At 42.0% G+C, this 27,132-nt stretch overlaps 1 protein-coding gene across 1 annotated transcript; it reads right to left on the bottom strand.

Annotated features, from left to right (window-relative positions):
- Positions 1–1,143: 1,143 nt before the first annotated feature.
- LOC309477641 (sodium- and chloride-dependent GABA transporter 2-like) lies at positions 1,144–21,133 on the bottom strand (the record flags this gene model as incomplete). The annotated part of the gene is made up of 14 exons (XM_082140949.1): positions 1,144–1,359; positions 1,519–1,689; positions 3,835–3,935; positions 4,052–4,154; positions 4,436–4,573; positions 4,940–5,052; positions 5,145–5,269; positions 19,314–19,417; positions 19,598–19,732; positions 19,872–20,004; positions 20,228–20,315; positions 20,404–20,544; positions 20,625–20,759; positions 20,995–21,133. The coding sequence occupies 14 exons, from the start codon at positions 21,131–21,133 to the stop codon at positions 1,219–1,221; spliced, it is 1,767 nt and encodes a 588-aa protein (XP_081997075.1). The 3' UTR covers positions 1,144–1,218.
- Between the last annotated feature and the right edge of the window lie 5,999 nt (positions 21,134–27,132).

Below are 27,132 nucleotides of genomic sequence, written 5' to 3' on the forward strand. Positions count from 1 at the left end.
TAATAATTAGATGATTGAGGTAAAAATGACAATTATCAAGTTAAAGCATATTTTATAAAAAAGAAAAAAAGCTAACTTTAAAATAAATAAATTAACATAATGATGTAGTGGAGATATGTTATTGTTTAATGTTCTGTTGGTAATTAAAGGGTTTCTGAGTTGTGTGGGTCCCCATTGTGCTGAAGAGTAGAGCCTGTGCTTCAGTCCAGGAGAAGACCAAGATGCTCTGATGATATGTGGTATGTTGCTTTATTTAACAGGCAGTGACTGTGTAGTTGCAGATGCAGTGAAAATATCTTAGTTAATTCTAATGCTGTTGTTAGCTAGAAGTTATCTGCAAGAGATTTAAGTTAATTTGATGTTTCTAGTTTTCATGATTTTGTTTAATTCAGTTAATTTAGGTTTAAGAAATAATATTCTTTAGTGGACTCAAATGAAATAAGTTCACAGTAATAATATGATCACATTATAAATATTAGTTTATAAACTTAAATGGCAGTTGGCCAATTTAAGGCAGTTCAGTTTCTGAAAATAAAACAAAATAAAATAATTTAGTGCATGTCATTTTTACTGTAACATACTGTAAAGTAGATTACAGTAAAGAACTGTAAAATGAACAATAAATTAACAGCACTTTTTTTTTGCCAGTATTTTACCGCTAATTTACAGGACAATAAATTAGCAGGACAATTTTTTACATTGGAAAGAAGCTCCAAATTATATCACCATCTACTGGCTTTTAAAGGTTCTGATTAATTAGACATTTTTAATTATATTTAGAGACTAAATTGAAAATGGATGTGGATGGTCTGACATGATGTGAGATATTTGCAACGACGGCAGCTTTGCTGTGGTATAATAATGATGCTGCCCTTAAAGACAGAAAGTGATCAAACAGAAAACTTGGCCTGATGCCAAGCTCTAGAATCAGGTAAACCATATGCTTGCCATGGGGATAATAAAGGATTCCCACAGAGAATGATCTACATTTACATTTATTCATTTGCAGTTTTATCCTAAAGCAATTTACAAATGAGGAATATCATAAGCTATTTGTCATAAGAGGAAAGTCGTCTGGCTCTGACTGGGGTATTGAGCAGATACTCCCTGTCGCTAGACATGAACAAATGGGGTCCTGTTTAAACAGTTTTTATGGAGCTTCACAACCGTAGTTATGAAAAGATTGACTACAAAATATATTTTTTATGTTTTTTTCTTTCAGTGTTCATTTTCACGTTCCTCTATATTCATCCTGACTAAGTCTTTCATCTCTGTGGGGAAAGCAGTCTCCTTCATTTCAGCTCGTCGCTTACTGCTGAGAGGAAGGTTTGTATCTGGATTACACAGGTGAAGCCAACGCTGTCAAGACACACAAACACAGGGAAACAACACTTTGGTAGTAAGTGTTTAGTTTATAGATCGAATTGGTTAGTTGTGTAGATTTGCTTTGGTTAAATAGTAAAGTTAAACATTTTCATCCCTGTTTTGATGACATCTCAGTGGCGCTTTCATCCTCACCTGTTTCAGGCTTCCTTTCCCAGCAAACATTCTTCCCATCGCCCAACCAGGCACCAGCAAAATGGAGGACAGGGCTAGGAGCCAACCAAGTGCATATGCCCAGTCCGGGTACACATACCAACGGTTAAACGTCAGCGGCCGGTACTCCACCACAGAACAGATAAAAGATGCCTGAGAATAAACAGAAGAGAAAGAGAAGTTGAGGGAAAATGACTGGAAAGAAAAAAACACAGTAAGAACTGATCTTCATTTAAGTGGTTATGGTAATGAAATGCCTCAGGTCAGAATAAAAAAAAAAAAAAAAAATTCGTGAGCTTAGAATTATAAGGTTCTATCTCCGTTTAGGGTAGTTCTGAGATATTGAGCATCAAAGTTTTTACATCCCAGCTGGCAAAACTGTTATGTAGTATAATCTACTATTATAGCTCAACAAGACCATCACCCTACAGGTACTTTGAGGATAGAATATCAAAATACTGGCACATTTGGAAATGGGATTTTTTAAGATGGCCCAAATGGAGATAGAACCTTATAATTCTGAGAGCGCTGATTCTGTTTGGAATTATAAGGTTCCATCTCTACATTTACAAATAAAACCCCACATTTCAAAGAATAAATGTATATAACCATTGATTTTAATCAATTTATATATTTATAATAGAAGCACACAGCTTGTAGTAGGCCTATATAATATAATATATAATAGTATAGTATACATCAAAGCCATTACAACCATACAGCCATACAACTTTATCTCTATAGTATACATACAAAATATTGTGTAACATCATGAAAGTTATGTTTTCATCCCTTTCCACCCCACCCCCTCTGTGCTCTGAAACATTTTAAAAAATGAAAGATGGATTAGTTAGAAAGAAAGATAGATTAGTTAGAAAGATAGAAAGATGGATTAGTTAGAAAGAAAGAAAGAAAGAAAGAAAGAAAGAAAGAAAGAAAGAAAGAAAGAAAGAAAGAAAGAAAGAAAGAAAGAAAGAAAGATGGATTAGTTGAAAGAAAGCTGGATTAGTTGAAAGAAAGAAAGAAGAATTCGTTGAAAGAAAGAAAGAAAGAAAGAAAGAAAGAAAGAAAGAAAGAAAGAAAGAAAGAAAGAAAGAAAGAAAGAAAGATTAGTTGGAAAGAAAGAAAGATGGATTAGTTTGAAAGAAAGAAAGAAAGAAAGAAAGAAAGAAAGAAAGATGGATTAGTTGAAAGAAAGCTGGATTAGTTGAAAGAAAGAAAGATTAATTAGTTTGAAAGAAAGAAAGAAAGAAAGAAAGAAAGAAAGAAAGAAAGAAAGAAAGAAAGAAAGAAAGAAAGAAAGAAAGAAAGAGAAAGAAAGATGGGTTAGAAAGAAGGATGGATTAGTTTGAAAGAAAGAAAGAAAGAAAGAAAGAAAGAAAGAAAGAAAGAAAGAAAGAAAGAAAGAAAGAAAGAAAGAAAGAAAGAAAGATGGATTAGTTGAAAGAAAGATGGATTAGTTGAAAGAAAGAAAGATGAATTAGTTGGAAAGAAAGAAAGAAAGAAAGAAAGAAAGAAAGAAAGAAAGAAAGAAAGAAAGAAAGAAAGAAAGAAAGAAAGAAAGATGGATTAGTTAGAAAGAAAGATATATTAGAAAGAAAGAAAGATATATTAGAAAGAAAGAAAGAAAGAAAGAGATTAGTTTGAAAGAAAGAAATATTAGTTTGAAAGAAAGAAAGATGGATTAGTAAAAAAGAAAGATTGATTAGTTATTAAGGATAGATAGATAGATAGATAGATAGATAGATAGATAGATAGATAGATAGATAGATAGATAGATAGATAGATAGATAGATAGATAGATAGATAGATAGATAGATAGATTAGTAAGAGAGAAAGAAAGAACGATTGATTCGTTATTAAAAAAAAAAGATAGAAAGATGGAAATGCCATCTTTCGCCGGCTTCAAATGTCCAGGCTAATGTCCAGCCCTTAGCTCTGTGTCTAGGCTACAGAGCTAAGAGGTGGTTTTTGATTGGTCTGTCTGTGTTCATTCAGGGTTTTGATTGGATATTGAATCTACTGGAGATAGAACCTTATAATCCCAACTCGGTTTATGTTTTGTGAGATGGAACCTTTTTATTTTATTAATAACTACAAACAATTTTTTTTTTTTTTTTTACAAAAATAACACCACACAGGCATTAATAAACACCTAATGGATCAGATTATGTCAAAAACTCAATTTCGACCAAAAGTGGAGATAGAACCTTATAATTCTAAGCTCACGAATTGACTGTTCTGACCAATAAATCATCAGTGAATCCCAAACAGATGAAGAAGTGCTGAGACACTCACCAGGGACGCGAGAGGAGTCAGGTATTTCCAGCACACCATGAATATGTAGTTGGGTCGTGAGTTTGTCATGTCTTCAATGATGTCAAACATTCTCTCAGCTCCTGTGGTTAGAGAGAAAAGATTATAAATCACTAGCTTTCCAATACTGCCTTTGCATTCTGTTGGCTTTTTATGTTAAGGTCAATTTTTGTAGCTTGTGTGTGTGTGTGTGACTTACCAAAGATCCAACCCATGGCCAGAGACTCAAACACAGACAGAAACAGAAGATTGGCTCCACTGCAGGCATAGTAGTCAAACAACTGGAATACATACATCCCTCCCTGTAGACGCAAGACCCAAGCCCACAACGCAGTTAAATAGGACTGAGAAGAGGGAAAACACAGGTATGCCCTACACAAAACACCTGTCTTATAGTATGCATTTGATCTGCCACGATTTCAAATAAATAACTACATTTGTCATCTGCAAATCCATATTTAAATTAGAACCATATTCATAAAATATTTCACTTAGAAAGTTGTCACAACTGTTATCTTTGACATAAAGTCTGACCTTTATGTTTAGTTTTATATGTTTACTCTCTCACACACTTTTCTCTGACCTCTGTAACCATGCAGAGCTGCCCGATGAAGCATGCGAGACAGAAGAGCAGGAGGAAGATTTCTCTGCGTCCCACTCTGCGCAGCACCGTCGGGAACAGATCGACCACTGATGTAACGACAACTTCCACTCCAACAAACTTCAAAGGGAAGCACAACAAAAGCATACGCACTGTAAACACAACAGACAAATGTCTGTGTGTTTTGTAATGTCCAATGCTCCATAAATAATCTTGGTTCATGTTTTTCAGAAGAGAGAAATTCAGACATATTTGGAATGACATGAGGGGGAATAAATTATGATATAATTTGCATTGGTGGTTGAAATATCCATGTAACGCAAAACTACCCCTGCGATTTGTTTGCATAATCATTCTGCAAAATTTGCCTAAATTTAGTTTTGACATGTATATTATTTAGATGTGTTTTAAAAAGATTTGTTTTCATTTCCAGTTTCTTCAGTTCAAAGTATTACGACGGATGTGTATATGTGAGTTTAAGCTCACATGTGTATCAAGCCCCAGCAAAATAATCATGATGAAGAAACAAACAGCCCACAGCTGAGGGAAAGGCATCATAGCTGCTGCCTGTGGATAAGCAATGAACGCTAGTCCTGGACCTGAAAGAGAGACAGATCTGATGTTGAGCATTGCTTTAATATATTCTCTGATTATAATCTCTCACCTTATTGTCAACTGAATTTTTCAGTACCTGATTCTGCCACCTCCTCAATGGAGACGCCCTGTTCATGGGCCATGAAGCCCAGGACTGAGAACACAGCAAAACCAGCCACCAAACTGGTGCCACAGTTCATAAGGCAAAGCCAAAAGCAGTCCCTGATAGATATAGATAATATAAAACGAATTTATTGTCTGGCATCTGCTGGCTGAGCATCACAAGAAACAAGAACATTCCTCATAGTAGGCAAGGCAAGGCAAGTTTATTAATATAGCACATTTCATACACTATGGAAATTCAAAGTGCTTTACAGAAAGGAATTAAAATAATCACAAAATAAAAGCAAGGAAAATTAAAACAGTTATAAAAGAAATTAAAAGAGATATATATGATACAGTTATAAAATGAATTAAACAAGTAACAATATTATACATAGATAAACTTCTCATCTGGCTTCATCCGGTTCTCAAGGATTCAACGGATAAAGGCCTGGCCACGCTCCGCCACGTCTGGCTGCTGCGCACAGTACAGCACAGTAAACTGACAGAGCCAGGCCTCTCAGTGTTTCTACCCGCTTAGGGTGAGAACATGGGAAGAGACTGGCTCTACACGTAGGCTATAAAACCTAGCAAACGTGTTAGTGTCGCCCAGCCCGCAGCTCTAAAGATATCTGTTAGCGAGGTGCCACACGCCAGCGCCCAGGAGGATGCAACGTAAGCATGCAACCTGAGTGGGCATGGCACGCCTTGTGCTTGTTAAGCCAAGGCGCTGGAATCCACTATCCAGTGGGCCAACCTCTGCTTGGAGAAAGCCTTTCCCTTCTGCTGGCCTCCGTAACAGACAAAGAGCTGGTCTGAGGTCCTGAGGGTTTGAGTTCTGTCCATGTACAGTTACAAAGCATGGACGGGACAGAGCAAAGTCAGGGCTGAGTCTGCCTCCTCCAGGGGCAGTGTTTGCAGGTTCACCACCTGGTACCTGAAGGGAGTGGTAGGAACCTTGGTTACATAGCCAGGCCGGGGTCTCAGTACTACATGGTTGTCACCTGGCCCAAACTCTAGGCACGATTCGTCGACCGAAAATGCCTGCAGGTCACGTACTCTTGATAGAAGCCAATGCAACCAGCAGCAAAGACTTAAAGGAACACTCCACCGTTTTTTGAAATAGGGCTTATTCACTTTCTTTCCTACATTTAGATAGGTGGGCAAATGCATTTTTGTCTCAGTGCATGCATTGTTTTAGTTTGACAGGGTCGGCGCTAGCTTAGCTTAGCACAATGAATGGAATCCTTTGTTGCCAGCTAGCATGTCCTGAGTAAAAGTGATATAAAACATTTAAAAAACCCACCTAATTACTTCTTGTGGCCTGCGTATTCACAACAAGTACAAATAGTGATGCAGATTAACACTAGGCGATTTCCTAGGCAGATATGGTGTTTTTGGGGTCCTTGAGATGTTCTGACATGCCCTGACATTTGTGCTTTTTTCAGTTGCTTATAAACATATTAATGGCAAAGGTGTAATTACACTCTATTTAGCACAAACAGGGCTACCATAATATGTGAGCAACATGTATGTACATGTTTGTATTTTTGAGAGAATAATGTTTATGCATGGTTATTGAAAAAACTAAAAACTTTTCTGAAATAAGGCCACAAAACACATAGAGTTTTTTTCTTCAAAAAGATGTGAAAATCATCCTGCCTAATAATTCACATAAAACAATACATTGATTTAAATTTTGTAAGACACTTTTTGTTTGGAAAGGCAATATGCGAGTGGGCGTCAACGATCCAACACCATCATGCATATTTAGGGGTTCGCGCCTGAGGAGACAATGGGGCCCGCATACTTAATGAGCCATTCATTCAGGTGTGTCACTGAGCCACAAGAAAGAATGCAAGAGCAATATATATATATATGTGTGACCCTGGATCACAAAACCAGTCTTATGTTGCACGGGTATATTTGTGGCAATAGCCAACAAAACATTGAATGGGTCAAAATTATAGATTTTTCTTTTATGCCAAAAATCATTAGGATATTAAGTAAAGATCATGTTCCATGAAGATATTTTGTAAATTTCCCACCTTAAATATATAAAACATTTATTTTTGTGAATGGATGCAGCACTATCGCCAATAGAAATGGACAACTTTAACCCTCTGGGGTCTGAGGTGTTTTTGGGGTCCTTGAGATGTTCTGACATGCCCTGGCTTTTTTCAGTTGCTTATAAACATATTAATGGCAAAGGTATAATTACACTCTATTTAGCACAAACAGGGCTATCATAATATGTGAGCAACATGCATGTATGTTTGTATTTTTGAGAGAATAATGTTTATGCATGGTTATTGAAAAAACTAAAAACTAAAGTTTCTGAAATAAGGCCACAAAACACATACTAAATATGTGACAATAAGACCTTTGACTAATGGATGTCGTTGCCTAGACTTTTTTCTTCAAAATGATGTGAAAATCATCCTGCCCTTATCATTCACATAACACAATACATTGATTTAAATCTTGTAAAACACTTTTTGTTTGTAAAGGCAATATGCGCAAGGGGCGTCAACCATTCAACAGCATCATGCATATGTAGTGATTCACACCTGAGGAGACAACGGGGCCCGCATACTTAATGAGCCATTCATTCAGGTGTGTCACCTATAGCCACAAGAAAGAATGCAAGAGCAATATATATATATATATATATATATATATATATATATATATATATATATATATATATATATATATATATATATATATATATATATATTCTACCAAATTGGTTCACAGTTGGAAGCATGTCAAATTTTCTTTTTTTTTTTTTTCACAAATTTTGCTTGCAAAATGTATAATATCCAAGGAAAACATGTCTAGTAATTGTGCAGTTAATTCTCATACTGTATTTTCAGTTTTGGAATATGTATCCTCTCCCCAAATTTGTCAATAATAAAACACAATAAAAAATATTTAAAGAAAAGGCTTATATTTACCTTTTAAAATTTGTTTACATCTACCTTGTAAATATATATTTTTTATTAAAAAGGTTACAATTACAACAACAATTGAAGTGTAATCTTTCTTTGTAAAAACTAAAGTATACATTTTATCATACATATTTCAAAGTTAAGGATTCATTACTTCGAATATAGCCTACATTGACAAAACATACTATATTTAACATATTAGCAAAAATTGGCAAACAAAAGCTTATTTGAGGTGGCAGATATTTTACAGTAAAAATGTGTAATCTATCCAAAACTAATCAACGAAATGTTGTCTTTCATTTGTCTGTAACATAGGTCTTTCGTTTTTATTATAAGGAATATAAATGTTAATTTGCAGTTTAATACGTTGCTTATACAAATACATTTTATTTCAACATATTTCAGTCGATTTTTACTCAGTATAGAAAAATAGTTTGCTAAAAGCAGATCATTCATTCACACACAGAAACGCAATTCAAATTTAAACAGTCTTTTTGCGAGTTGTGGTAAACAGCGCATCTCTGCCGTTCATTCATTCACACAGAAACGCAATTTACTTGAGAATGAAAAAAAACTTACTACATTATTCCATCCGTTGCTCCTCGAAATACCAGCACTTCTGAGGTACGTTTTCCATTATTATTATTCCTCACAGCGCTGCGAGACAGTGTAGACAAGTACACTTATCTGAATAAACTTGATGTGTTTTCTCGAGCTGATATGTGGGCGTTCACAGTTCTCTTACGAGAGGTCTCTCGTACTGCGTAAGATATCTTACGCTAGGGGAAAATCCTTTTTCCGCGAGATATTGAAGCCAAAAATTATCCTTAATTTTGATATAATGCAAAACGCGTTGCGGCAGCATGCAGACATAGGCGAGACAGCTCGCGCGCCTATTGGCTGCTCTGCGGCAACTGCAGCAGCCTATCGAGCGAGGCCTTCGCGCCCGCTGCGTCACGTCCCGCCGAAATGGGCGTGGTCTAGGCCTATAAATACCGCTCGCAGGCAGCTATTATCTGATTTTTCATCCTTCAAGCGAAGCACACGCATCGCTGGAGCCGGAGAAGAAGCCGCGCCGTCTGAGAGAGAGCACCTTCAGCGGGACGAGTCACTGAAGTCGCTGGCCGCGCCGCCTTCCTGCCTTCCTGCTGCGCTTTCCGGCGCTTATATCCTTCCCTTTATTACACTGTACTTTTGTGTGTGTGTGTCGCCGCCGCGACACACATTCTAAAAGAGCTAGCGTCTTTTTAAAGATGCCTTCCAGCGGCTCGTGCAGAGCCACACTCAGCGACGGGGACCGCCACGTGGTTTGCGTTTCCTGCCTGGGTGAGGAACATGCAGTTCTCGCGCTCGCTGACGGCGGCTGCCCTCACTGCGAGCTGATGGCAATGGCGACTCTGAGAACTCGCCTAGCCTTCTTCACCGAGACTGCTCCCCCGCCCGCCGCGGCGTCGCGCCGTAAAAAGCGCCGTGCCCAGCGGGCCCCGGAACCCTCCCTCAGCCGCCAAAGCTCGCCGGTTCGCCCGCTTGCTTCCCCGGCTTCGTCAGCCTCGCTTCCTGACGGACAGCGGCCGCCGTCTGCCGCCGCTTCCGTTGACATCGTGGATGAGGAAGCCCTGCTGGGAGAGGATGATTCCTGCTCTATCCTGGCGTCAGGCAGTGAGGATTGGGCGGGCTCTGAGGACCCCGCGCCCCCTGCCCGCATGTCGTCAGGCAAGAGAGCGTCCATCGAGACGGAGCTCATGCGAGTACTCGCACAGGCCGCGGCGAGCCTCGGCCTCGAGTGGTCTTCGCCTGAGCAGCCCGCTCACAACCGGCTGGATGGATTTTTCCTGCCTGGGGAGCGCGCTTCGCCTGCGTCCAGACCGGCGCCTTTTCTTCCTGAGTTACACGAAGAAGTCGCCAAGTCCTGGAACGCCCCCTATTCGGCTAGAGTGCGTCCTGCTGTTTCTTTGGCATTCTCCGCTGTTGACGATGCCAAGAACAAAGGATACCTTTCGCTGCCGCCGGTCGAAGAGGCGATAGCCGCCCACTTATGCCCGCCCACTTATGCCCGCCCTCTGCTGGACGGCGTGCTAAGTCGGCCCTACCCTCTAAAGCTTGCCGCACGACGTCAAGCCTGCTCCGCCGCGCTTTCTCCGCCGCCGGGCAAGCTGCGTCAGCGCTGCACACCATGGCAACGCTTCAGATCTTCCAGGCCGATCTCCTCCGTAAGCTGGATGAGGAAGGACCTGACGCGATCTGCGTGCCGGACTTAAGGAGTGCCACGGACCTCGCTCTCCGTGCTACTAAGTCTGCAGCGCAAGCCATTGGACGGAATATGGCCTCTCTCACCGTGACTGAGAGACATCTTTGGCTGACGCTCTCGGAAATGGCCGAGTCTGAGCGCACCGCGTTCCTCGACGCCCCGCTTTCCGCCACAGGCCTCTTTGGATCCTCCGTCAAGGATTTCGCGGAGAGATTCGCAGAGGTACAGAGAGCGTCACAGGCTATGAAGCACTTCCTCCCGAAGCGCTCCAGCTCTGCAGCAGGCCGTGCGAAACCGTCTGCTCAGAGCTCACAGCCACAGCCACCGTCCACTGCCTCCACTTCACAGCGCCGCCAGGCCCGAAGCGCGAGACCGCGCTCCCGCTCATCCGGTCGCCGCCCCGCTGTACGTGGCTCGCGACCTAGGATTACGGTGAAGCCCGAGGCCCCGAAGTCGTCCTAGCACAGCTAGGAAAACGACGGTGTTTAAGTCCCGCTGCGGCCAGACTCACACCAAAGCTATTCGCTCGTCCAGTTCCAGCAAATGTGACTGTTCCAGTGTTTTCTGCAGCCAACAAGTCGGTTCTGTCACCCGCTTGCCTGCACACAAATGCCGTTTTCACGGCTACCCAGATAAATCCCCAAAAGAGTGTATTTTCTGGTGTCCCGGCCACGGCCGATGGTGTTTCATGTGTAGTGAGAATGCCCACTGCCCAGTGCCCATCCCTACACACAAGCACAGCCTGTCACACAGGGCTCGCGCACATAAAACCGACTCAGATCGGTTGCGCTTCAAACATGGTGAATGTGCCCACTACCCAGTGCCCACTAACACCGCGTTATGCATGTCTCACGGTTTCTGTAAAAACGAAACCAACGTGCACTCGCTTCACGCAAGCGAACAATGTTTTCGGTGTGATAAATGTGCCCGCTGTCCCGCGCCCACATCCACACATAGACATGACAGTTCCCACGGGAACCGCCCAGCCCTCCCCCTCGCGGCTGACCACCGCAGAGGAGTCGAGCGCGGGCAATCTGCCCGCTGTTATCAGCGCGCCCCATGCCTCAAATGTCACGAGCGCGATGCTTGTGTTGCAGCACGCCGAAGCTTCTCCATCGCTGAGCGAGCGGAGCGCGCTTCGTGTTCAACCCCTAGCTATCCATGCAGACGCATGGGCAAAGCTGCCTGGGGTTTCGAAGTGGGTGCTGAACATTATAAAAAGAGGCTATTCGCTGCAGTTTCGCCGACGCCCTCGTCGCTATGTGGCGCGCGTCGAGACCACGGTAAAAAAAGAAGTAGCACATTTACTTCGAGCCGAAGTGGCGAAACTATTGAGCAAAGGGGCCATAGAGCCTCTCTCTCAAGTTCAGAGCGAAGGAGGGCTATACAGCAGATACTTCCTGGTACCGAAAAAAGACGGGGGTCTCAGACCCATACTAGATCTAAGGCAACTGAACAAAGTGCTTGTGAAGCGACAGTTCAGGATGCTCACGACCAGACAAATCCTTGTGCAGATTCGCCAAGGAGATTGGTTTGTGTCAATAGATCTGAAAGACGCGTATTTTCAAATACAGATAGCGTCACGTCACAGGCGATATTTGAGATTCGCCTTCGAGGGCCAGGCAAATCAGTACACAGTCCTGCCATTCGGTTTGTCCCTGGCACCCCGTCCATTTACGAAGTGCATGGACGCGGCGCTCGCACCCCTCAGAATGAGAGGCATGCGAGTGCTGAACTATTTGGACGATTGGCTGATTCTAGCGCAATCTCGCGCAGTGCTCATAGAACACACGACCATTTTACTCGATCACCTCGAGGATTTGGGTCTCAGTGTCAATTGGGCGAAGAGCTCTCTGTTACCCAGTCAGAAGATATCTTTCCTGGGCACAGAATTGGACTCGCTGTCCATGATAGCGCGACTATCACCACAGCGCGCGGTAGACATTCAACGCACAGCGAACGCGTTTCGCTGCGGCGCGTCTATCCCGCTCAAGAAATTTCAGAAGATGCTAGGTCTCATGGCCTCAGCATCGTCAGTGCTCCAGCTGGGCCTGCTCCGCATGCGCCCGCTGCAGTTTTGGCTGAAAGCGCGAGTCCCACGCAGAGCGTGGGCATCCGGTTCGCCTCGCCTCAGGGTCAATCAGAAGTGCGTCACAGCTCTGAAACCTTGGAGAGCGAACGACTGGTACCAATTAGGTGTAAGCCTGGGGACTTCCTCGAGGGTGAAAGTGGTGTCCACGGACGCGTCCACCTCGGGATGGGGAGCGCTGCTCGAGGGCAGACCGTTCTTCGGCCAGTGGTCGGAACGGGAGAAGCTCCTGCACATAAACTGCCTCGAAATGCTGGCAGTAGACAACGCGCTGACGCGTTTTTGTCCCCAGATAAAAGGACGCCACGTCTTGGTCCGTTCGGACAACATGTCTGTGGTGTCCTACATAAATCGCCAGGGCGGCCTCAGGTCCAAGAACCTGTACAGGCTGGCAGAACGCCTCCTGGTGTGGGCTCAGTCCAACCTGCGCTCGCTCAGAGCAGCGCACGTGCCAGGGCTCCTGAATATAGGACCGGACAGACTGTCCAGGAACAATGTTCCGGCAGGCGAGTGGTCTCTACACCCACAGACAGTCCAACTGCTGTGGAAGAAATTCGGCAGAGCGGAAGTAGACCTGTTTGCGTCTCAAGAAAACGCTCACTGTCAGGAATTTTTCTCAAAGAGCAGGAGCGCGCTGGCCCATGTGTGGCCCCGCCGCCCACTCTATGCTTTTCCCCCCGTCTCTCTCCTGCCTCAGGTGATAGAACGGATCAGGGAAGAAGGATGCTCAGTACTGAGCAAGTATGAGCTCAGTACTGATACAAATATGATCATATAACACCGATTTTATCATCACTGCATTGGTTACCTATAAAGTTCCGTATTAATTACAAGGTATTGCTACTGACTTATAAAGCCCTAAACGGCTTAGCTCCAGTCTATTTAACGGATCTTCTATCGCCCTATAATCCATCGCGCTCTTTGAGATCACTAAATTCAAGGCTTTTGGTCATACCTAGGATATCCAGAACCACCAAAGGAGGGAGAGCATTTTCACATTTGGCTCCAAAACTCTGGAATAGTCTTCCTGATACTGTTCGTTGCTCAGACTCGCTCTCCCAGTTTAAAACTAGATTAAAGTCGCATCTCTTCAGCCAGGCATTCATATAATCCTACAGTTCAAACTACAATCCGGCCTCTATCCAATGCCAGAGGAGAACTGGCCCCCGACTGAGCCTGGGTTCTCCCAAGGTTTTTTTTCTCCATTAAGGCACCTGATGGAGTTTTAGGACACCATTAGGTCACTTGATGGAGTTTTTCGGTTCCTTGCCACTGTTGCCTTTGGCTTGCTCAGTTGGGGATATTTTGGGGATATCTAATTTAATTTTATCAATCAATAAATTCCTCTTGAAACAAACTTTGTTGTATTATTTTAATTTAATACTGTGAAGCTGCTTTGATGCAATCTGTATTGTGAAAAGCGCTATACAAATAAACTTGACTTGACTTGACTTGACTACTGCTGGTGGCACCGTTCTGGAAAAACCAACCTTGGTTCCCAGTCGTGATGCAGTTAGCGAGTACTGCCCCGTGGCCAGTACCAGTGAGGAGAGACCTCCTCTCACAGGCCCACGGTTTGATCTGGCATCCTCACCCGGAACTATGGTCCCTTCATGTCTGGGCCATCAACGGGTACATGTTGGACTCCCTGAAGGAGTATTAAACACGATCACGCAGGCTAGAGCTCCGTCTACGAGACGACTCTATTCCTCGAAATGGTCAGTGTTTTCGGGCTGGTGCACAGCCCGTGGTGTGTCACCCACAGACTGTGGTGTGGCGGAGGTGCTTTCCTTCCTACAAGAGCTGTTGGATGGGGGCAGGGCCCCCTCCACGCTCAAAGTTTATGTGGCGGCTATAGCAGCGTTCTCAGAAACAACGCTTGGTCAGTCAATAGGAAGGAACCATTTAGTCATCCGCTTCCTTAGAGGGGCTAAGAGACTGAATCCTCCCAGACCTCCCTCAGTCCCCGTATGGGACCTTTCTACGGTTCTGGAAGCCATGAAAGGTGCGCCATTTGAGCCTTTACAGTCAATCGATTTGAAACACCTGTCTTTCAAGACGGTGTTTTTGCTGGCTCTCGCTTCGGTGAAGCGCATAGGGGATCTGCACGCGCTCTCTGTGAGCGCGGCGTGCATGGAGTTTGGGCCTAATGACTCAAAAGTTATACTCAAACCTAAGCACGGTTATGTTCCGAAGTCCCTCAACACACCGTTTAGGGCGCAGGTTATCTCCCTGTCAGCCCTACCGGTCCCTGATGAGGAAAGAGACGCGAGCCTCCTCTGCCCAGTCAGGGCATTACGAGCTTATGTGTCTCGCTCGTCTGGTTTCAGACAGACGGAGCAGCTCTTTGTTTCGTTTAGCGGACGTTCTAAGGGACTAGCCGCGTCGAAACAGAGCCTATCCAGATGGATAGTTGATGCTATAGCGCTGGCATACGCCTCCAAGGGCATGCAGTGCCCGTTGGGTGTCAGAGCGCACTCCACAAGAGGCATGGCCTCTTCGTGGGCCTGGTCAAGTGGGATTGCCTTGCAAGATATTTGTATGGCGGCAGGCTGGGCCTCCCCATCTACATTTATAAGGTTTTATAAACTAGAGGTTCCCGCCCTGCAGGCCAGGCTGCTGTCGGTCTAAGTTTACCAGTATTGTCTGACCTGATGCTATCAGCTCAGAATGCTGCGTCTACTGAGCACAGCTCAATGTTCGACAGTAAAAAAAGTAGCAGCACGAGATGTGCCTTGGCAAACTGTGTAAGACCCACATTCCCCCATCAGTTCAGGCCGTACCCCGCCCTGTCTGTATGATGAAATTCGCGTCTCAGCGACGCTACCATATGTGGAAGAGTGCGGCTTCGCCCCTCCCTCTTCCTGGACTCCCTGTGAGTTCCCTGAGTGATTGTGCACTATATGTACCCCGGGCTTTCGCCCTTGGGTCTTTGGTGTCAGATCTCAGCATGCACGGCGTTTTGCATTGGGTCCCCTAGCGTAAGATATCTTACGCAGTACGAGAGACCTCTCGTAAGAGAACGTACTCGGTTACTAACGTAACCTCGGTTCTCTCTAGAAGAGGGAACGAGTACTGCGTATCTTGTCGTGCATGCACACGCTCTGGTTGCTTCGATGATGAAAAACCAGATAATAGCTGCCTGCGAGCGGTATTTATAGGCCTAGACCACGCCCATTCCGGCGGGACGTGACGCAGCGGGCGCGAAGTGCCCTGATTGGGTCTGGCGTCACGCCAGGCCTCGCTCGATAGGCTGCTGCAGTTGCCGCAGAGCAGCCAATAGGCGCGCGAGCTGTCTCGCCTATGTCTGCATGCTGCCGCAACGCGTTTTGCATTATTACAAAATTAAGGATAATTTTTGGCTTCAATATCTCGCGGAAAAAGGATTTTCCCCTAGCGTAAGATATCTTACGCAGTACTCGTTCCCTCTTCTAGAGAGAACCGAGGTTACGTTAGTAACCGAGTACGTTTGTATGGGATCGTCTCAGTCATTTGTGTTTGAATAGCGCGCGCGCTCTCCGTGGGCGGGGCCGATTAAAACGTAATGAGCTGAGATGAGCTCGACTGGAATCGCTCTCTTTTAATACAGATTTCACAAGATGAGAATATTTGTTTTTTATATAAATTACTTCATTTAAAAGAAGAGAATTCAAGCTTCATGCCTGTGTGTCTTTATGCCTGTTTGACTGAGTATTCGCTGAGTTATTGTTCATTTTCAGACGCGTTTCAGAATGGACTTCACTGACAGAGAGAAGGCAGAACTCGCTTCGTGTTTATTTTTTGCTTTATTTGGCGAAAAGCACAACACTTTGTTTTTATTGTGAGTATACACAAAAATAATACACATTTAACAGAATCGATTGATGTATGAAACTCCTATGGAAAATCAAAGTCAACAGAGTATTTATGAGTTTCTTTTACACTGATAAAAAAAAAAGCGAGCTGGTATCGCCGGCGAAACAGCCGACCTCAGGGGGTTAAAGGAGAACTCCGGTCAATTTTAACATTGAGCTAATTTTTTTGTAAATTTGGAGTGCTGTCAGTACAGAGAACAACGACAAAATTCGGTGTTGCCTACACCGTGTTATCCTCTTTTTAAAATTTGCACCCTGTTGACTTCAATGGGGCAAGTTTTAAACCTGCTTTTAGCCTCTTAACATCCTTGATGTGTCATTACAAGTGCCCAGCCATGTGAGTGATTCCTTTAGAGTTAACACGGGTGAATCTGACTGCAGTAGATGTGAAAGATATGAATAAAAATTATGTTAATTCAGCCAGCGCACATACCTGTATTTTCTTCCTGTTTTCGGTCGAAGTCCACAGTAGTCGATTGTCGAGTTCACGCGCATAGGTATTCATATCTTTCACATCTACTGCAGAGATCCAACACAAAAATAAAATAAATTGAGATGCTTCCAACTGTGAACCAATTTGGTAGAATATATATATATATATATATATATATATATATATATATGTGACCCTGGACCACAAAACCAGTCTTATGGGTTTTTTTTTTTTTTTTTTTTTGAGATTTATAAATCATCTGAAAGCTGAATACATAATCTTTCCATTGATGTATGGTTTGTTAGGAAAGGACCATATTTGGCCGAGATACAATTATTTGAAAATCTGGAATCTGAGGGTAAAGAAAAATCAAAATATTGAGAAAATCGCCTTTAAACCGCGGATCGGGTGGATGTCATGACAAAAAATAATATTTTAATTAAATTCGGCCGGGTGGCGGTTGACCCAATCAAATGAAAAAAAGTTTGCCACTAAGCAAACCGGCGTCAGTATTGGAGGAGGCCTAAACGTCTCGTAGATGAGACTGCCTGGGTTATTTTGTTATTTTGTTTCATATTAGTTACATTTAAAAACAGCCAGTCATTGTAGCCTACCAGTCGGGGAATAGGCATTTAAAAGAGAGACAGATTATGGAGTGATATGACTCAGAAATGACATCAGGCAATGTCAGCAAGATGTTCAGAAGAACGCAAGAGCTAAACTTCTACAAGCTCAATAACATCCACAGCAAAAAAAGAAGGCAGGAAAAATTGTCGAAAAACTTTGCCCATTAATTAGACGTGCAAGGCAAGCAGGCAAGTTTTGGGGTTGTTATGGACAATTAAAAATATGAACATGCACGTTGCACTGTTGTGGACTTTCAGCGAATTTCAGATTAGAGTTGAATAGAGTCAGCATTTCTTTAATATCGAGGCTCCATAGATTGTTTCTTGAATGATTGTTAAATGATTGCACTATCTGCCTGATAAAGACGCGCTCTCTTCCCATGTAGTCAAAATTAATGGGAGTCTTCAGAACAGGCTCGTCCTAGTCGTCACCTTCACCCTCACATGACAGTGCGTAGAGTTAATTAGCCTATAATATGAATGACTTTCAACACTGACTTTTTATTCAAGCTTTCTTTATTTTTGCAAAAAAATAAAAAGTGTAATAGGCATTAATTAGTAGTACGCTAAATAGCAGCATGTTGAAATGATGTGCCAAATTGTGTTTTTTATTACAATGATAAAATTGTACAGTAGCTTAGTCAGGTAAGGTCAGGTTTGCCGATGTGCGTTTTATTTAGGCTATTTATTTATTTTTGTCCCTGTGCGCCGATCGGAGATAGAGTTCACTGCTGATATTTTGGGGATACAAGCCAATAGGCTATACTAGTAGGGACTTTAGCCTTTAAATATCTTTGCTGCATTGGATCAGTATCCTTTCTAGAACAGCCATAGCTTTCTAGGTCGCGTCAGCAGCGCCTTGCATCGCCCATTGACAATTAGCGGATGGCGGGCGGGTGCGGCTTTGAAAATTGGTAAAAAAACATTGGTGCGGATGGATGGCGGACGGATGATGAGTTTTGTGATGCAGTTGCGGATAAAATAATAGCCCATCCACGCATCTCTATGAGGAAGTGACGTCGCCTGCGTCTGCGCGGTGCGACCTGATGCAGCCCCTGAAGTGAGACACAGGAAACAGAAATACTGCAAAATAATAATAATAACGCGACTAAACGGGACGAAATAATGTTATAACATTTCATCTTGTCTCGTTTTGGTCAACAAAAAATGAAGAGACATTTTTAGCATGAAAGACGGTCAGATTTGTGATCATTAGCACAAAACTGGTTAATTGGGGTATTGTTAAAAATGTAAGAAGGTAAATTTAAAAGGGAACTGTAAATAGTTGTAAATACTGCAGGTATTGCAATTGCATGTTTGTTGAGATTATCCTTTTGCATGTGTTTTATCTGTATTTTGTATTGTGAATGGACTCATTAGTGGGAATGCTCATTGTCCACTGTATTAATCTGCTGTTACTTTGCCTCTGCCCAGGGACTTCAGATGAAAATTAGCTTGTAGCTATCTCTGGTCTGTGCAACACATTTGTTGTGCAATGTCCCTGTCAAATAAACATATAATAATATAATAATAATAAATAGCATAGTTTTTATTTTGTAAACCACATTTAGTCTCGTTTTTATTCGTCAACAATATTGCATTATACATTTAATTATAGTCATCGTCACATGACCAGCATTTACGTTGCGTCTCGTCTCGTTTTCGTCACATGAAAGGTTCGTTGACGACGATATTTAGTCATAATTTTCGTTGACGAAAGCAACACTAGAGGGGACTCAAGCTTTCTGGAGAAAGAAGAGTCGCGACTGGCGTGTCGATGTGGTCATGTCCCCATGCGAAAACATGAACCACCCACGAACACGGTCTCAACATGTTTTGCCCAGGCATGCGAGACCGTGATTGGGAACCCATTCTTTATTTGAAGTTCATTCTTAATTGTTGACTCATTTATATGCCTGTTCTTTGGTACTGTCTTTTTATTAAAAGCACCAATACTCACCTGTAGCAGTTGTTGTTGTATTTATTGTAACTTCCCAATACAGTGAGAGTGCCAGCAGTCAAACTGTAGGAGAAAACAATCTGAGCTCCGGCCTCCATCCAAACCTACACACACACACACACACACACACACACACACACACACAGCACTCCAATTTCTAATTTCATTTTTTGAAAACTTTATGTGTTAGTTATGGCAAACACACATACTTTTTATTTTTGAAAATAAAAAAAAACGTTTGTGTTAATATAAAAAATGTATAACTTCATGTGAAAAAGAGTTACCTGTGAGTCAGCAAGAAGGGCCGGTTGAGGGTACAGGTAAAACACGACCCCCTGCAGAGCTCCGGGAAGAGTCAAACCACGAATCAGCAAGACCAGCAACATCACGTAAGGAAACGTGGCTGTGAAATACACCACCTGCAGACACAATACAAAGAAAAGCTCATATTAATTTGATGCCAAGAAAACGGTGCAAGAAAACTGTCTTTTTGACACAATTAAAACTAATTCGTTGACCTTCGGACAATAATAGACACAAAAAAATTCTCATACTTCCCTTGCCTGTAGATTTGACTCCTTTCCAGATGCAGAAATAAGAGACGATCCACATTGCAATGAGACACAGAAGAATCTCCCAGTTTATCTTACCGACCTCCTCAATACCCCCAGAGAGAGCCAGCACTCTGCGTCTGCATAATGTGACATGACACATGGAGACAGAAAGATAAAGATATGCTTTTTTATTTTAATAAATTACTTTTTCTTAAATTTGATTTATTTTGCTTATTGCTATAAAAAACAGAATGGTCAGATAAGACTCGTAAGGTTGCATGTGCACAAATTCTTTTTCTGTTCATATAAGAACACTTGTATGTAGTTATTAGTAAAAACTATCATATAAGTAGTGTTTACTCCCAGAACTCAGTCGCTGCAGAGGTTGAATTAATCAGTGTTTTCCATTTGAGGGTCAGATTCTTTGCAGCAAGATTTACACAGTCATCTACGAAAAAAAAAAAAAAAAAAAAAAAACTTATTACAGCATATTAATCAGATGTAATCTGAGTTTTGTTTGATTGATTTATTATCACCTGTGTTCCACGTGTTGTCACAGCTGGCCCATGGAAGTTGGGATCTGAAAGAGAAGATGAGGTAGAAGAGCGCCCAGGCCAGAATGATGATGTAATACATGCAGCTGTACACCTGAATGAGCTGTCCTGCGTAGCCGATGCCTGACATAAAGTAAAATCATATGTTGTTAAAAGTTGTAAGGTCTCTTTAGGAAACAGTTTTGTTGCTTTATGACTCTCACCCTCAGCCAGAGGACAGAGACGACGCCAACATGTAATGCCTCCTTCCTGTGTGTACTGTCCCATTGCTGTGTCTAGCAGGAACAGAGGAAGCCCACAAGTAACCACAAACACCAGGTAGGGTATCAGGAACGCACCTGAGAACAATAAAACATTATTAAAATACCACTGACAGAATGCTAAGACAGTTTGCTGTTAAATACATTCAAAATAATTTAATGAAATACCCTATTCATGGGTTTAATCAGGTCCCTTTCCACAGGTGTATAAAATCAAGCACCTAGATTATGAATGCAGACTGCATTGTGCTTGATTAATACACCTGTGGAAAGGGACCTGATGAAATCCATGAATTGCTACCTCGGCTCATACCTCCTCCGTACTTGTAGCAGAGGTAAGGAAACCTCCACACGTTCCCCAGTCCGACCACATTTCCTGCCACAGATAAAATAAACTCTGCTTTACTCCCCCAGTGGCCTCTGTCTTCTATCTGTCCTGCGATTGTCTTCATAGCGTCGCACCGTTTTCACCAGTTCACTCTGAACCAGCTGCAATTCTACAGTGGTGGGGGATATACTGAATTATGACAAAGGCATAATTTGAAAAACAAATAAGACCGTGGGAGAGTTGGGCAGAATTCAGGTACAATATGTATTTTAAAGAAATTCACTTAAACAATATTTAAATATGTAAAACCAACAGCCTCTAGCATGCATTGGTTCAGTCAGCTGCTGTTGCTGAGTTCTAACAGTTTCAAGCTTTTTTTAAGGAGTCGAGTTGAAAAATAAATAACAAAATTAGTTTTTCAAGGATGAAGGGAATTCACAATGTGTGTTTTTGCACATAATGATATAGTGGAGATTTGTTAGTGTTTAATGATCTGTTGGGATTTAAAGGGTTTCTGTTGAGTTTTGTGTGTCATCATTGTGTTGAAGAGTAGAGCCTGAGCTTCAGTCCAGGATGAGCAGAGAAACACTGATGATTCGCTGCATGTTGCTTTATTTAAAGGCAGTGTGTAGTTGCTGATGCATTGATGATCTTTTTGTTAAGTTCTTCAACTCACTCATGTGTGCTGTTGTTAACTAGTAGGATTTAGTTAAACTGATGTTTCTAGTTAACTCATAAAGTCTTTTTCTTAGTGGACTCAAATGAAATAATCTCACAGTATAAATATTTAATGGCAACTGACCAATACATTTCCTCAAATGAAATGAGTTATCTCAGGTTTTAATTCAGTACATTATTAATAACAGTAACATACTGTAAAGATTACATTAAAGAACTGTAAATTCACAGCTGCTCTTGTTTTAATGCTTTTACAGGTGTGCTGTATCATTTTACAGTATAATTGTAGTTTAGGATTTACAGTCCTCTTGTAAAATGTACAGGCTTACTGGCAACCAAAATTGTCAGTAAGTTGCTGTAAAATTTACAGCATTTTTTTTACAGTGATTCCTCTGAACTTTGACCTAGGAAGTGGCCAAGTAACTTTTTATATTTTATTAAGTACTAGTTTTGTAAAATTCTGAACACAAATTAAATTTGCTCATTAGTCATAAAAATAAACTCATTTGTTCCTTTAATTTCCTTTAATTTCATATTATTTGTAATTTGTAAATAAATAAAGATATATGTAAGTGTATCAGATGAAGGGGTAAAGGCCACAATTATTATTATAGAAGCAAAACCATGTAAAGACAAATCATTCTGATAATTAAAAAAACAGGTCATATTAACTAATGTATAAAAGAAAACATTTAAATACATTTCTTATCAGATTATAGAATGATGCCTTTGTTTCTAGTTTGGTAATTTCTTCTATCTATGTACTTTGGGCAAAGGCAGACATGACTAATATTAATAAGGAGCGTCCTGAGAAACAAGCTTTCGTATAAAACAGCTCACATCTGTTCTGGTTCAGGTCCTCTGTACGTGATACTGTCATGTGGATGTGAGGAGATGAACCCAAATGCAGACAGAATGCAATATACACTGTTTATTGATACAACTAGACAGAATAAACAGGAAAACAAAACCCACGATGGGGCAAAACAAGACAGGGAGGCAAACTATGGACTAGACTAAGACTAAGACTTTACAGCTAACTAGAGTAACAAACAATAAATACAATGTAACAATAACTCTCAACAGGACTCTCGACAAAGGTACTCACACGGAGTGTCTCAGAGAGATAAACGGATAAAGTAGGACAAGTTTAGACAATGAACTGACACAAGACAGCAAACACAAGGGGATTAAATAGGGAGAAACTAACGAAGACAGCAGGTGACACAGATGAAACAATAATGACAAAACAAGGATAACAAGTGGGCGGGGCAAGGTAACGAGACAACAAGCACATGGCCCAACAAAAGACCATGTGTGTGAACATAAAACATGGGTCTGTCATGATCCTGCCTCAAGACCAGGGAAAATCAAAGACTAGAAGGCAGAATCATGACAGATACGTTGATTTGATACTGTTTAACTCAAGATTCCTTCAGGTGTTCGCTCTCAGTGGCTGGCTTCAGATTAGCGTGCTCAGTGGCTGGCCTCAGATCAGCGCTCTCAGTGGCTGGCCTCAGATCAGCGCTCTCAGTGGCTGGCTTCAGCTGACCCAGGAACCGTATCTCTTGCAGCTGTGGATTCGGGACTAGAGGACTTGACAGGACTGACAGGGACATCAAGGATCTTGACAAGACGTGACAGATAGTTAGATAAGGTCTTGGCCGCGACGACAACAGGTAACTCTTGATGGGCTGATACGGCTTGAAGAACTGCTTCAGCAGCTGAATCAGCCGCAGCCCTCTCTGCAGCACTCACGACAGCAGGCTCGGAAACAGCCCTCACTGCTGCAGACCTAGGAACCACGCCTTCAGTAGAACCTTCGGTTGCTGCGGGCTCTGGGACAGCGCTTTCTGTGCCCGCTGCGGGCTCTGGGACAGCGCTTTTAGTTGCTGCTGCAGGCTTTGGACCAGGCAGAGACGAAGGACGGGAGGCTCCCCTCCTCCTCTTTCTCCAAGGTGGCGGAGCGGAGGCCGTAGTCGGACTAGCGACCGGTTGAAGAATCTCCGCGGGGTCCGTAGCAGGAGCTGGGAAGACAACCCCAGGAAGGGTAGACTCCGTCGAAGAGGAATCCGAGGCAGATTCCCACGATAAGCGTCTTCCTCGCTTTCCGCAGAGGCTGACAGACGCGGTGGGTGTCTCGGGCATAGAAGAGGAGTGAGCTTGGTCCCCCAGCGAAGCAACAGCGAGAATGCGACCCTCCGGGATCCCGGGCAGCATACCGGGAGAAGACGACAAGGAGGAACCCCGCGACGCCTTCTGTGATAAGCAGAGCACCATATCCCGGAACGAGCGGCGGACCAGCTTCTCCCGCTCTGCCAGCGGAGGGGGATCATTGAAACCTGCGATGAGGTAACGATTTAGGAGAATGTCAGGTAAGAAAAACCTCCTTTCTTCTGCGACTTGAGAGTACTCCTTCAACGGCAGTTCTCCCTGAGGAGGAAACGGGAGCTTTCCCCTCTTCGAGTCGGAAATGGCTCTGAGCCACCAATCTTCCAGAAGAGCCAATGGTTGATCGACAGGGGAAGACAAACTGTCTGCAGGGTTCTGCTTTGGTACTGCAATAAACTTTATTGGGTTCTGCAATAAATACAATGTAACAATAACTCTCAACAGGACTCTCGACAAAGGTACTCACACAGAGTGTCTCAGAGAGATAAACGGATAAAGTAGGACAAGTTTAGACAATGAACCAACACAAGACAGCAAACACAAGGGGATTAAATAGGGAGAAACTAACGAAGACAGCAGGTGACACAGATGAAACAATAATGACAAAACGAGGATAACAAGTAGGCGGGGCAAGGTAACAAGACAACACAAGCACATGGCCCAACAAAAGGCCATGTGTGTGAACATAAAACATGGGTCTGTCATGATCCTGCCTCAAGACCAGGGAAAATCAAAGACTAGAAGGCAGAATCATGACAGATACGTTGATTTGATACTGTTTAACTCAAAATTCCTTCAGGAGATACCAAATATGAGCATAACTGATGCATGCCATATGCAGGTTTACATAAATCAACCATGTAACGTTAATGTATGCGCACTGCATAACTACAATAATGCTCGGGACATACTGAATTTTCTTGTGACTTCCACATACAATGTAAGCATGTAACGGTGCATTACAGTTCATGCAATTTAAAGTTAACTTAATCAAATAAAAATAATATATCTATCAATGTACCATATCTATTAAGTCAATACTTTTGACCCACATAAACTGCACAGATGTATGGCTTTGAATCAAACAAACATCATGACTTAAGTCAAGTCAAGTTAAGTCAAGTTTATTTGTATAGCGCTTTTCACAATACAGATTGTATCAAAGCAGCTTCACAGTATTAAATTAAAATAATACAACAAAGTTTTTTCAAGAGGAATTTATTGATTGATAAAATTAAATTAAATATCCCCAAAATATCCCCAACTGAGCAAGCCAAAGGCAACAGTGGCAAGGAACCGAAAAACTCCATCAGGTGACCTAATGGAGAAAAAAAAACCTTGGGAGAACCCAGGCTCAGTCGGGGGCCAGTTCTCCTCTGGCATTTATGAGCTAGAGGCCGGATTGTAGTTTGAACTGTAGGATTATAAGAATGCCTGGCTGAAGAGATGCGACTTTAATCTAGTTTTAAACTGGGAGAGCGAGTCTGAGCAACGAACAGTATCAGGAAGACTATTCCAGAGTTTTGGAGCCAAATGTGAAAATGCTCTCCCTCCTTTGGTGGTTCTGGATATCCTAGGTATGACCAAAAGCCTTGAATTTAGTGATCTTAAAGAGCGCGATGGATTATAGGGTGATAGAAGATCCGTTAAATAGACTGGAGCTAAGCCGTTTAGGGCTTTGTAAGTCAGTAGCAATATCTTATAATTAATACGGAGCTTTATAGGTAACCAATGCAGTGATGATAAAATCGGTGTTATATGATCATATTTTCTTGATCTCGTAAGAACTCTAGCGGCGGCATTTTGGACTAACTGTAGCTTGTTTATTGAGGATGCAGGACAACCAGCTAATGAAGCATTACAGTAATCCAGTCTCGAGGTCATGAATGCATGAACTAACTTTTCTGCATCAGAAACTGATAGCATATTACGTAGCTTAGCAATGTTTCTAAGGTGGAAAAAGCCTGTTTTTGTAACATATGAAATATGATTTTCAAAAGACAGGTTGCAATCGAGTATAACACCCAGGTCTTTTACTGTAGAGGATAAAGTAACAGGACATCCTATGATGTTAAAGTTGTATTGTGCGATGTTTTGTGGGCGGTTTTTTTAACCGATAAGTATTACCTCTGTCTTGTCTGGATTTAATAAAAGAAAATTACGCGTCATCCAATCTTTTATATCTTTAACACACTCTGTCAATTTGGAAAATTTAGCGTTTTCATCCGGCCGTGATGAAATATATATTTGAGTGTCATCAGCATAACAATGGAAACTAATTCCATGTTTCCTTATAATATTTCCAAGTGGCATCATATATATTGAAAATAACAGAGGGCCTAACACAGATCCCTGCGGCACTCCATAGTTTACTGGAGTTATGATCGATTTTTCTCCATTTAAATAGACAAAATGGTAGCGGTCAGATAGGTATGATTTGAACCAGCTTAGTGCTTGTCCTTGAACACCAGTATAATTTTGTAGTCGATCTAAGAGTAATGTATGATCTATAGTATCGAACGCAGCACTAAGATCAAGTAAAACTAGTATTGAGATACAGCCTTGGTCAGAAGCTAAAAGTAAATCATTTGTGATTTTAACAAGCGCAGTTTCAGTGCTATGATGCGGTCTGAATCCAGACTGAAACTTTTCATAGATATCATTTTGTTGCAAGAAAGAGCCCAGTTGAGCGGACACCACTTTTTCTAATATTTTAGACATAAATGGAAGATTTGAAATGGGTCTATAATTTGCTAGATTATTATGATCTATTTGTGATCTAATTGTGGTTTCTTAATGAGAGGTTTTATAACTGCCAGTTTGAATGTTCTTGGAACATGACCTAAAGATAAAGACGAGTTAATAATATTGAGGAGAGGCTCTTCCACTACAGGTAACACTTCTTTCAGTAGTTTAGTTGGTATAGGATCTAATAAACATGTTGTTGTTTTAGATGAAGTGATAAGTTTATTTAACTCTTTTTGTTCTATAGTTGTAAAGCACTGTAATTGTTCTTGCGGGGTGATAATTGAAGCTGAATTATAAGGCGCGATTGAAGATTGAACGTTTACAATTGTGGTTCTGATGCTTTCTATTTTCTCAGTGAAGAAGTTCATGAAATCATTACTACTGAACTGTAACGGGATATTTTGTTCGGGTGACGTCTGTTTATTTGTTAGCCACGGTGTTAAATAAAAACCTTGGATTGTTTTGGTTGTTTTCTATTAGTTTGCGGAGGTGCTCAGCCCTGGCCGCTTTTAGGGCCTTTTTATA

This window comes from Leuciscus leuciscus (genome assembly GCF_965113295.1).
Source record: "Leuciscus leuciscus genome assembly, chromosome: 1".
In the NCBI taxonomy this organism is placed as follows: domain Eukaryota; kingdom Metazoa; phylum Chordata; class Actinopteri; order Cypriniformes; family Leuciscidae; genus Leuciscus; species Leuciscus leuciscus.